Source organism: Mustela nigripes, chromosome 1, assembly GCF_022355385.1.
Source record: "Mustela nigripes isolate SB6536 chromosome 1, MUSNIG.SB6536, whole genome shotgun sequence".
Taxonomy (NCBI): domain Eukaryota; kingdom Metazoa; phylum Chordata; class Mammalia; order Carnivora; family Mustelidae; genus Mustela; species Mustela nigripes.
In genome coordinates this window covers 45,356,167-45,368,625 of record NC_081557.1, presented here as the reverse complement: position 1 = coordinate 45,368,625, position 12,459 = coordinate 45,356,167, and the positions used below count along the sequence as shown (strand labels likewise).

Sequence of the window (12,459 nt, the reverse complement as noted above, 5' to 3'; positions counted from 1 at the left end):
AGAGATTATACCTACAATTATAATTCCTCAATTTGACTCTCAGGTGTTGTGATGTTTTTTTGGAATGTATAGTCTTGGGTGGAGACTGTTCAGCCTCTAGTACATGAATGCTGGTTCCATTTGTGAGATTGGGAAAATTTTAATGAAGAACTTGTTCCACTATATTTTCTAGACTTCTTTCTTTCTCCTCCCCTTCAGGGATTCCAATAATTCTGACGTTGGAACGCTTCATGGCATCATTTATTTCCCTGATTCTGTTTTCGTGGTTTCCAAGCTGTTTGTTCCAGGATTCCTCCTGATCCTTTCTCTCTATCTGTTTGTCCTCCAGATCACTAATTCTATCTTCTGTCTCAGTTACCCTAGCTTTGAGAGAGTTTAGATTAGATTTGAACTCATTGAGAGCATTGTGAACCCCCTCCCTGGTAGCTTTAAGCTCCACCCTAACATTGTGAACATCCTGTCTGGTCACTCTCAGCTTGGCCCTAATCAATTCTGTTTGATCATCCGTGGCTTTCTCCAACCTAGCTATTGCCTGTATAATTGTTAGCCTGAATTCTCTTTCCGACATATTGTCTATGTTGATAGCCGTTAGGTTGTTGCAGAAGGTTCATCCTCTGTATTTTTCTTCTGTTGGGCATTCCTCCTCCTAGTCATTTTGGTGGGAGATGACTGAACAGATGTAGCTGGATGTATTAACCATGGTGCAGTCAAGGTGCACCCTGGAACACTTCTGAGCAATCAGGATTACCCACCCAAACGAGAGACAAAAGAAAAGAAAAAGAAAAAAAAGAGAGAGAGAGAGAGACAGGAAAGAAAGGGAATATGAAAGAGAAGGTTCAGCCCAAATGGGCCCCAAGGTAAGATTTATGAAGTAGACAAACAAAAACAGACAAATAAAAAGACTGATAAAAGTATATGACAAGAGAAAAAAATATATATGCAAATAAAGGAAGAACCTCGTCAAAAAGAACCCCAAGTGTAAGATTTATATACTATCAGGACAAACACAAAAACACAGAAACACTTGTGGAGGAAAAAGATGGGAGAGTGGTTATAAATTCTCAGTGTGTGTGAGGAAGGTTGTTTTGATTCTTCCTGGATTTATCTTGATATCTTTGTTAAAGGACTCAACTTTCCTAAGATAAAGGGAGATTAATAATTAGTTTACCTCTAGGGATAGTATTGATTGGGGAAAGGGGATTACTTTGAAGTTTAACTCTATATGAATATTAGAAGATAAAAATAAAAAGGAATAAACTACACTAAACTAAACTAAAATTAAAAAAAGAAAGGATTAGGGCACCTGGGTAGCTCAGTGGGTTAAGCCGCTGCCTTCGGCTCAGGTCATGATCTCAGGGTCCTGGGGTCGAGTCCTGCATCGGGCTCTCTGCTCAGCAGGGAGCCTGCTTCCCCTCTCTCTCTCTATCTGCCTCTCCATCTACTTGTGATTTCTCTCTATCAAATAAATAAATAAAATCTTAAAAAAAAAAAAAGAAGGGATTCAAAAAATAGAAATGGAAAAGAAAACCTAGGTGTATGTATCAAAAAGTTCAGGTTAGAAGGTTATTACGGAATTTGATGTACTGGACAGCTCGTTGTGATGGTTATTAGGTTAAAAATAGTGAGAATGAATCAAAAATAAAAGTTTTCCTATGAAGTAGTGGTTGTTCTCTTGTAGTCTTTTTTTTCCCTCTTTTTTTTTTTTTCTTGGTTTGTTTTCTGGGGGAGGGGCCTGCCACAAGGGTTTTCAGTCAATGATGTTCCCTGACTTAAGTCCACCTGCCCCCCTCAAGGGGGTGGGCTCTGAGGAAACTGTTTTTTTTTTTTTTTTTTTTTTTCAGGCTTTTGTTCTCTGGCGGTTTTTAATGTTTGTTCACTTTTTTTTTTTTTTTTCTCACTTTGACCGCTTTTGATGGTTTTTGTAGTTTTAAAGGAAAACAAACCGCACTCTGATCTCCCTCTCAGAGGGAAGCCTCATTCTGGCTGCAGAGCCTAAATAAGTTACCCCTTGGCCGCTGGCAGAGCAGGTTTCAAGTCGCAGTCCCTGGGGGGCGCAGGATCTTTTGCTTGTACCCAAAGCCAAGGCAGTGGTGGCTCTCTGGGCAGCTCTAGACCGCCAGAGAGGTTCCAAGCAGCAATTGCACACTGAGATTTTCCCGCTGGCCTGGGGTTGGGAGTGCCTGGTCTTTCTGGGTCTAAGAGTGCCCGGCTTGCACGCACCAATTTCAGGGGAGGCTGAGGTTCCTCCATGGGTCTCAGGCTCTGAGAATGGGGCGCCGGTCCGAGAGCACCAGGATGGGCTTTCGCGCACCTCTCTTTGGGGGGTGGGGGGGAGTTTGGTGCAGGCTCTGAAACAATGGCACGTATCAAAGGGCACCGGCTGGGCCTTTATACCTCTCTCAGGGGAGTATCTCAGGCTCTGTAGCAGGGCTCTCACGTTCTTCTGCCCGGTGTGGCTCCCATCCCCTCACAGGAAATGGACCCCACGCGTTCTCAGGTGTGCTGTTGGCTTAGGGACCAAGAGCTGGTTTCTCCGCTGAACTCTCTCTGCTTCAGCGCTGGGCAGACTGTCCTGGGACCAGGGACTTAAGCCCCTGTACCTAGCCATTCCGATACTCCCATACCCCCCACCCCCTTGATCCTTTGCTCTTTCGGAGTGCTTTCAATCAGTCTCCAAGTTAATGCTGGTCCCCAGATGCAGGGCACTCTCGCTCATATTGGGTTATTACTTTCCAACTGGTTGCCTCTGGTGGCTCCCTCCCCCTTTTGTTTATCTTCTGATATCAGTCACCATTCCCACTCCACTTTACCTGCCCACTGGTGTCTTCTCCCCCTGTAGAGATCCAGACAGGTATAATTCTGATCTCAGGCTGATTTCATGGGTGATTAGAGTTCTTTGGTAGGTAATCAGCTCACTTTGGGGTACAAGTTGAAAAGGCGCCTCCTCCTACTTCCTCGCCATCTTGTCTCCCCCCGCTAGTATCCATTCTTAATTTTAAAAACAACTATATATGTGTAATAATATAATACTCCATTTTTATTAAAGCAATACCTGGGTATATATCCATGTTAATAAATTTAAAAATATATACTGATGAATGTTACTTCAATGGAGAGACAAACAAATATATCTTAAAAGGTAATTTTATAAGAGTAATTTAATGAAAATGTGAGTAAATCACTCACATAATTCACATAATATCCAACTTGGTTCCCTTGGGGTTTTTGCAAAACTTCATAGAGAAAGGAGCCAAACTTCTGGGGTAATGAAGGCATTAGGTTCTATTAAAATATCTCATTTCTGATCTATATCCAGGTATCTATCTACTTGTGCACACACACATATATATTCACATATCTATCTATCTATATACATATATAATATGCATACATATATATGCACATATAAATTCATATATATATACAAATACATATTTAGGTATTTGTCAATCACCATATGGGACCCTGGAGGTTAGCTTGATTTCAATACCAGCTTATATCTCTGAAGCTTTGAAATGTTCCCTCAGGATATTTTGAGGTATATAACATTTCCTATCAGACTCAGGTCAACAGTCTTCATATCAAGAAGTTAAGAACTTGCACAGAGACTGTGATGTTCAGACAACCAAATTCCTGAAAAATTGGACCAGATATATTTTATCTCCTTGTTTTTCCTTCCCCAAACTAAGGTACTTAACTAGAACAATATAGGGTTCAGTGACAAGATAATTTCTATATTAGACATAGAGGTAAAGAGGAAGAAGGATTTAAGGTTGGTACTAACGGCTTTTTTCCACCCCACAAATGTAAATGTTTTATTCTATTTACCTAGGCTTAAGTCAGAAAGTGATGTAAGACAATGATGCAGGGGCTGTTGGAAATATTTATTCCCCACTTTTGGCATTAAAAAATCCATTTAGATGTTCATAATGTTCATAATCTTTATATCTATATAAAGAACTGAATAGGAATATGTGCATTGGGAGTGATGGAAACCAAGAATGGACCAATCCCATGTCAGGGAGTAATGGGAAATACATAAAGAACAATCCTAGGTCTTGAGAGTCCATATTCAAATTTCTCTTGCTGCCTACCTGCCTTCCCTTTTTTCTTTAAGTGTCTGATTTTACTTGAGTTAAACTCTGGAGATCCTTCCTTACACCAAAATATATTTTAGGTCAATACATATTATGTGGCTTTACTTACCAGGAGGAACCTATTGTCATGTCATAAGAATTCAGAATGGTTTAGTGGGAGGAGGTAGTACGATTCCTGACAGTTGGTCTTTGTAATGCAAGTGCCTGATTTAAGTTTTGATTGCCTAGGTATCCATTTCAGACAGGCACCTGTTTCCAGGATGCTCTTAGATAAACAACACATTACCAGCCACAGAGCTAACTAGATAATACCCACACTTCCTTTGTTTTGCAGATCTCTGGTGATTCTGATAATTGACCATTTGGTTTCTTTTTCTTGCTGTGCTTTAAATTCCCATTCTTACATTTTAAATTCACTTATATAAAGAGTGATCCTGAGATATCCTAGGCTCCACCCTCAAGCTCAATAAAAGCAGAACCACAGGCCCCCACACACTCCCCTGTCTTCACTTCTCTGTGTGGTCCCATTTGCCATATGATTTCCAGGACTCATAAGTAATAAACCTTTTTCTCTTTCAAAGTTTTCTGATGGTTTCTGCTGAAGGCAGCTTGCAGTCATCACAAGAATCACAAGGACCAGTCCAACTACAACGCTGGTTATCCACAGGCTGAAACCAGCTCACAAGGTGGGGTGTGGATATGAGGAACAGATCACTGCCAATAGATTTTGGAAATGAGGATTGATAGTGAGTGGTATATAAGGCTGTACTTTATGAAAGATGGGAGAGATGTAGCAATATTCAGAAACACTAACTCTACACCTGGAACAGAATATCAGTAAATTTCTCCAGAAAGATATATTGAATTAGACTGTGGGAAATAATTTAAAATTTTTTAAAGAACAGATTAAATTTGTGATTAATATTGTGTCACTTTGATTTAAACTTCTATCACTAGCAGGGCATTTGTCAAATGAATTGAATCTGTACAGAACCTAAAAATTATTGTAAGAATAAAGCCATTCCTAAATGATTAAAGTAATCTTTATGAAAAAAAAAAGAGCATACAGAAGATTATTTTATAGTAGGTACTACACGGGAAATATTAAGACCTAGAATTAGGCATTGTCCAAACTGTCAAGATTGGCTTACATTAAAGATGAAGCTGCAAATGTGAGTAAATATTTAGAACACAGGGAGTTACAAACTGAGGGAGAAAGGTGATCATAACAGGGAAAAGTTTATAATTAACAGACTAAATGTATTTTTTTTAAAGAGAGAATAATAGTACAGAAGTGCTAGAAGTTCTTTTAAAACATGACCTCTAAGGTTTATATTCCTATAATTGTAATATATTTATCTGTGCTATATATTTAAATTTATATTTTTGTAAATGATATGTGACAGTTCTTTGGTGTGTGTAATGTTGTAAACTCATTTGCAAACAATTTTTAAGTGTATTTAAAACACTGAAGAGGGGTGCCTTGGTGGCTCAGTGGGTTAAAGCTTCTGCCTTTGGCTCATGCCATGATCTCAGTGTCCTGGGATCCAGCCCCACATTGGGCTCTCTGCCAGCAGGAAGCCTGCTTCCCCCTCTCTCTCTGCCTGCCTCTCTGCCTACTTGTGATCTCTCTTTCTGTCAAATAAAAAAATAAAATCTTAAAAAATAACAAAACACTGATGAACTCAGGGTTGCAGTTTTGGTCCTACAGGGGACCTAGTATTGTGCCCAAATTTTGAGACCCCTCAAAGACGACCCCCAGAGTCCAGAGTCAAAGCCAAACAGCAAGGGTCGTTTATTATGAGTTCGAACCCGGACCTCCGCGCACTCGTTGCCGGTGACGCTAAGAGGTCCCAAGCTCAGGATCACAACACTTTTTATACACTATTTTTGGGGAGGCAGGGACTTAGCATACATCATAGTATCTTGAAACAAATTGCCACATACCGCGGGAAAATCAAAAAGGAACTCTATAATATGGCTGGCGCGCTACAGAGCTGGAAAAGGCTGGGAATGGATTATTGGTTAAGGCAAAGGGCTCTTCAGACAAAGGGTCATTCTTCAAACTGCTGAGTTGGCGCCGCTAGGGTATGTGTCACCTCAGGATTGACCAGGGTCTTCCTGTCAAGCCACGGGGCACCAGATGGTTGTTATTTCTCAGCCCAGAGCCAGATGGGGGGTCCGGGAGCAGTCATTCTGTTACATCCAATTCTGGGTGGGGGTTTCTCTGGCGTCAGATGGCTGTTATCTCTTGGCCCAGAGCCGGGGGAGGGGTCCGGGGGCGGGGTCCGGGGGCAGCCATTCTGTCAGGTTCAATTCTGGGAGGGGGATGTGTGGTTACAGAGTGTCTATAGAAAGTCTGCTGGTATTTTTCCATCTCCTCATGGGTTAGCAAGCGAAGTTACAGAAGCAGAAATAGCGGTAATGGTTATAATTTAGGCATCTCACTAGATGTCCTCCTCTCCACATAATCCAGACTACCATATTTTAATGATTTGTCTAAATTGAAGATTAATAACAAGTCAGATATGTTAGCTTAAAATCAAATCATTGGCAATAATTTGAAAATGGGAGCTTTCATCAGATTTTAGTGTCAATTTGGAAGGTCTTAATGTAAATACCTACTGTATACTAACAAGTTACATAAGAAGATTTCTGTGTTTCTCATGATTTAGGTTATCAACATATTATCAAAGATAGAGTAGAATTATCATTGCTAAAACAATCAACTTTAATTTAATTTAATCAGCTTTAGTCATCCTATAACTTTTACCTAGAATTTCTCAAAAAAAAAAAAAAAAAAAATTCTGGCCCAATTTTTTTTTCTCTAATTTCTACTTCATCTGATATTAATATGTCTGCTCCAAATTTTATGTGTGCTTTCTCTGAGGATTGTATATTATTTAACTTTTTTCTTTGGTTTTCTTTATGATATGGACCTCTATACCATACATACATTTTTATAAAATTAACAGATTTATTTCTACTTATATAGGGCCATTTACATAATTTATCCTAATAACCCAATCAGTGTATTTTTTCTGCCTTTTGTCAGTTTAACATTTTATTGATTTATTTAGGAATCCTTTGGCTTTTCTGTTTTATTGATACCATTTTATTTAATATTTTTATGGTGATTTATGCATTTACATTATTTTTATTTTTAGAGGTTCCTTTTGTGTTTTCCAAATAATAGTAATTAAATGATATTTTAATATTTTTAAAATATTCTCACAGAGGTACTTGTCAGTATGCTATCTGAGAAACATGATGTCCCTATCTCAGGCTATTATTTCCTTAGAAGAATCCTGCTATTCAGAGATTGATGAAGTGTGTCATGATTGGCTCCTATTTTTAGCCCTATCTTCAACTTCCTAAAGCCCACATGCAAAAGACATTACTATATTTTTTTCTCAAGATATGATTTATTTAAAGTTCTATGGTTTTTCATGTTTGTTTTTCTGGAATATGTGTATGGTTATTAATATTTAAATAATATTGTTTAATAAAAATAGCTTCAGAAAAATAATAACCAACTTTGTCTTTTATAAATGGACACCATTTATCTATTAAAGAACTAGGTGAGTATTAAGCACTAAAAAGAATTTGTTGTCTACATTGATAAATGAAAGAATAAAAAATACACATATAAAATAATCTATTTGGTTTAAACAAAATTTATGCTTAAATTCCCTGGAAATCAGAAAAAAATTGTTTTTTTTTTTTTTTGGCCATTGAAATGTACCTTGAAGAAAAAGGGCAAAAGAAATTAAGACAGTGACTATGACCAAGACATTTTCTCTTTTATCTCTATCTAGGAGGACCCACAAATTCTCTAAGATGATTAATGATCATCCTAGCTTGATGATGTTAATGCTAAACCAAACAGACCTGACTCCAGCCTCATTCATCCTTAATGGGATCCCAGGACTGGAGGACATGCACATGTGGATTTCCTTCCCATTCTGCACCATGTATGCTGTGGCTGTGGTAGGGAATTGTGGGCTCCTCTACCTCATCCTCTATGAGGACTCCCTGCACAGGCCGATGTACTATTTTTTAGCTATGCTTTCCCTAACTGACCTTTTTATATGCTCTAGTACAATTCCTAAAGCTCTCTGCATCTTCTGGTTCCATTTCAAGGAAATCAGCTTTGATGGATGTCTGGTCCAGATGTTTTTTGTCCATACCTTCACAGGGATGGAGTCTGGGGTGCTCATGCTTATGGCCCTGGACCGCTATGTGGCTATCTGTTACCCTTTGCACTACTCTACTTTTCTCACCAATTCTGTTATTGCAAAGGCTGGGCTTTCTACCTTTCTCAGAGGAGTGTTGCTCATCATTCCCTTCACTGTCCTCACCAAGCACCTGCCCTACTGCAGAGGGAATATAATTCCCCACACCTACTGTGACCACATGTCTGTAGCCAAATTATCCTGTGGGAATATCAAGGTCAATGTCATTTATGGTCTGACGGTTGCCCTCCTGATTGGGGGCTTTGACATCCTGTGCATCACAGTCTCCTACACCATGATCCTCCAGGCAGTGATCAGCCTCTCTTCAGCAGATGCTCGACAGAAGGCCTTCAGCACCTGCACTGCCCACATCTGTGCCATTGTTTTTTCCTACAGTCCAGCTTTCTTCTCCTTCTTTTCCCACCGCTTTGGGGGCCACACAATCCCTCCATCTTGCCACATCATTGTGGCCAATATTTATCTGCTCTTGCCTCCCACTGTGAACCCTATTGTCTACGGGGTGAAAACCAAGCAGATACGAGACTGTGTCATAAGGATCACTTCAGGTTCTAAGGATGTCAAGTCCCAGAGCAAATGAAAGGGATTTTTGCCTGGGTTGGGATGTGAAGTAAAAGAATGCTTCTCTTTGTCTGTTTAGGCAGAAAAATTTCCAAGAATAGGTATATGCTTTTTCCAGGTAAGCATGATGAGTAGTTCATTCCCATTAAATTTTCTGCAGAATACCAATGTAATTTTTCATGCCACATCTCCCTCCATATGAGTTTTTTACCTCCAGGTTTTCTGTGTAACTTTATCTCCAGGACTCAATAATATTAGGTTCCAAGAGAGAAAAATATTAATGAGAAGCTGGGATAATTATCTAGAAAATTGAATCAAGTGAAGCTAATTATTTGGGGTTAGATGACCCAAATCATTTTTTTTTTTTATTGTAAGTGGAATTTCTAAATTGATAACTGTATTTAACTCTGGAAAAATTATATTACATATTCTCATTATTCACAAAAATCCTGTTTTCTTAGAAATTTTTAAAAGATGAAACTAGAAAGTCTTCTGTGTGTGAGGTGTAAGCCTCTGGGGTCTTATGAGAACTTTGGTGACCTTATACCTGACCAAGTCTGTCCTAGCATGAGACATTTAGGCAATTGCTTCCTTCCCAACTGGTGGGTTGCGTTTTGTCTTCAAGGTGGCTTTCAAAGAATGTGCAGTTTGGAAGGAGCTATGAATAGCAGTTATGAGACTTATGAAATATATTAATGACAATTATTAATGACTACTACAAAATACAATAAATGTATTTCTACAAGTACAGGGCTATGGAGAGCAATAGTTACTTTTCTTCTTTTGAACTGAGAATTGAACTAAGAATTGCTTGAGTATTTTCTGTATAATATCTTTCTAAATTAACATGAAGTAAGAAACTACAAATAGTGATGGTTTTTACAGCATTGTCACAGATAGCATAATGAAGACTGCAAAGTTGATTTTTCCTGACCAACTTCTAAGAATAACTTTTCTCTGATGTTGGTAATTTATGCTCATTAATTTCTGTTTTGTTGAAATGTAACCTCAAGTGTTTTTTATTTTATAAAGGCATAAAACAAATAAGTGTTCATCACAAAATCACTCTCTTTTCACATTATATTTCTATGTATCTTGATAACAGAATTTCTTTAAAGGCTACCAGTATTCATTATCCCTACTTATACATCTTGAAATAATTCTTACCCATTTCTTGTTTTCTTCAGAATATATTTCATTGTTTCATCGAAATTGCTTTTGTACCTTTCACAAATGACTTCATATTACTAAAGCCAATGGTCCTTCTCTATGCCTACCTTGGCCTATCTCTCAAAAATATTCAATATAATGGATTAGTCCTTTTGTATAGAAACCCTCTCTTTTCTTTCTTTCTTTTTTTTTTTTTAAATTAACATATAATGCATGATTTGTCCCAGATGTACAGGTCTGTGAATCACCTGGCTTACAAGTTTCACAGCACTCACCATAGCACATACCCTCCCCAATGTCCATAACCCAGCCACCCTATCTCTACCCCACCCCTACCCCCCAGCAACCCTCAGTTTGTTTCACAAGATTAAGAGTATCTTATGGTTTGTCTCCCTTCTGATCCCATCTTGTTTCATTTTTTTCCTTACCTACCCCTTTACAACTCTGTGCCCTGCCTCTCAAATTCCTCACATCAGAGAGATCATATGATAATTGTCTTTCTCTGAGTAACTTATTTCACTTAGCTTAATACCCTCTAGTTCCATCCACATCATTGCAAATGGCAAGATTTTGTTTCTTTCGATGGCTGTGTAGTATTCCATTGTGTATATGTATGTATACACCCCACATCTTCTTTATCCATTCTTCTGTTGATGGACATCTAGGTTCTTTCCACAGTTTGGCTATTGTGGACATTGCTGCTATAAACATTCAGGTGCATGTGCCCCTTCAGATCAGTTCAGATCACTACATTTGTATTTTTAGGGTAAATACCCAGTAGTGCAATTGCTGGGTAGTGAAACCCTCTCTTTTCTTGAATTCTGGAACACATCACACATTCTAAGTCATTCTTCATTCTCACTGAATGTTCCTTATAGTTCCATTTGCTTTCCCATTTCTTCTGAATTTCTTTATACAGGCATATCCCTGGGATCAACTCTCTTTTTGCACTCATTCTCTAGGCATTCCAGTACACATAGACATAAATGCCATTATATGCTAATAACTGCCAGGTTTATTAATTCAGCAATAGACTCATGGAAGCTCAGGTACAAGTTCAAAGTGAAGAAAACTTCATGATACCTTTTTCTTAATGACATTCTCTCATTTCTAGGTCCTTTTCTTGTTTTGCCTTTTGTTTTCATCTTATTTCACTTTTGATCTTCAGGCCATTGATATTTCTCCATATGTCTGTCAAATATTCTTAAACATCTGACTATGAAGTCATTCACAAATGTTTATTTTAGAAACTTATATCCATTTTATTGCAGTAAAATAGTATGTTACTTACTTTTTACTCAATTATTTTTTAAAAAATGTATTTTTAAAAAATACATGTTTCATTTCTTGCTTTTGATTATTTTATGAACTTTATAAACTTTCCTAGCATGCAATCAAGACTATTTTCTTAATCATTCCTTGATTGTAAATATCTAAGTTTTTTCACTCTCTGTCACCACAGATATATGATAAACATCTTTACTAACATGTACATATACACACATGCAGGCCTTTATGGAACTGGGGATATTTTATTCAGAATATATACTGTGGCATGAGTTTGCAGAGTCATAATCTCTGCACACTACATTTAATGAAGCAGCCTTAGACTGCTGGTCAACTTTCAATACAAACAATGGAAGCCAAAAGACAATGAAATGATATTTTTGAAGTGCTTAAAAAACACTTGCAACTTAGAATCCTGGTCTCATGAAGGAAGGGAAAACTGAAGGGAGGAAAATCAGAAGGGGAGACAAACCACAGGACTATGGACTCTGGGAAACAATCTGAGGGTTTCTGAGGGGAGCAGAGTGGGGGGATGGTTTAGCCCAGTGATGGATATAAAGGAGGGCACATGTTGCAATGAGCACTGTTATATGCAAATAAGGAATCATTGAACACTACATCAAAAACTAATGAAATACGGCATGGTGACTAACATAACATAGTAAAAAAAAAAAAAGGAGATAAAATAAATACCTATTCACATAAACAAATGCTGAGAGGTAATACTCAAGTAAGTATGTTATTCAGAATATAGAATAATGATTACCTGATGGAAGCTCAGAATGAAATATAGGAATGCATAACAAAACTAACATTGAAGAAAAATACAGTGGTAATAATAACACCTATTTTATTGGTCAAAAATGGCAAGAGGAACAAAGGAAAGAACAGATGGGACATGGTAAAAAAGACAATACAAACATGGCAAACATGGCAAAAATTACATTAATGTAATTTGACTAAGCAATTCAGTGAAAGAAAATGACATGAAAAATAAAATATCCTTAGAAATTATATTATTTTACTGCCTGCCTCTCTACCTACTTGTGATCTGTCTGTTAAATAAATTAAAAAAAAATAAAAAAGAAACT

General features: G+C 37.7%; 1 protein-coding gene across 1 annotated transcript; it reads left to right on the top strand.

Moving 5' to 3' along the window:
• Positions 1–7,964: 7,964 nt before the first annotated feature.
• Positions 7,965–8,930, top strand: LOC132013657 (olfactory receptor 52N4-like). The gene has a single exon (XM_059393782.1). The coding sequence runs from the start codon at positions 7,965–7,967 to the stop codon at positions 8,928–8,930; it is 966 nt and encodes a 321-aa protein (XP_059249765.1).
• Positions 8,931–12,459: the final 3,529 nt, after the last annotated feature.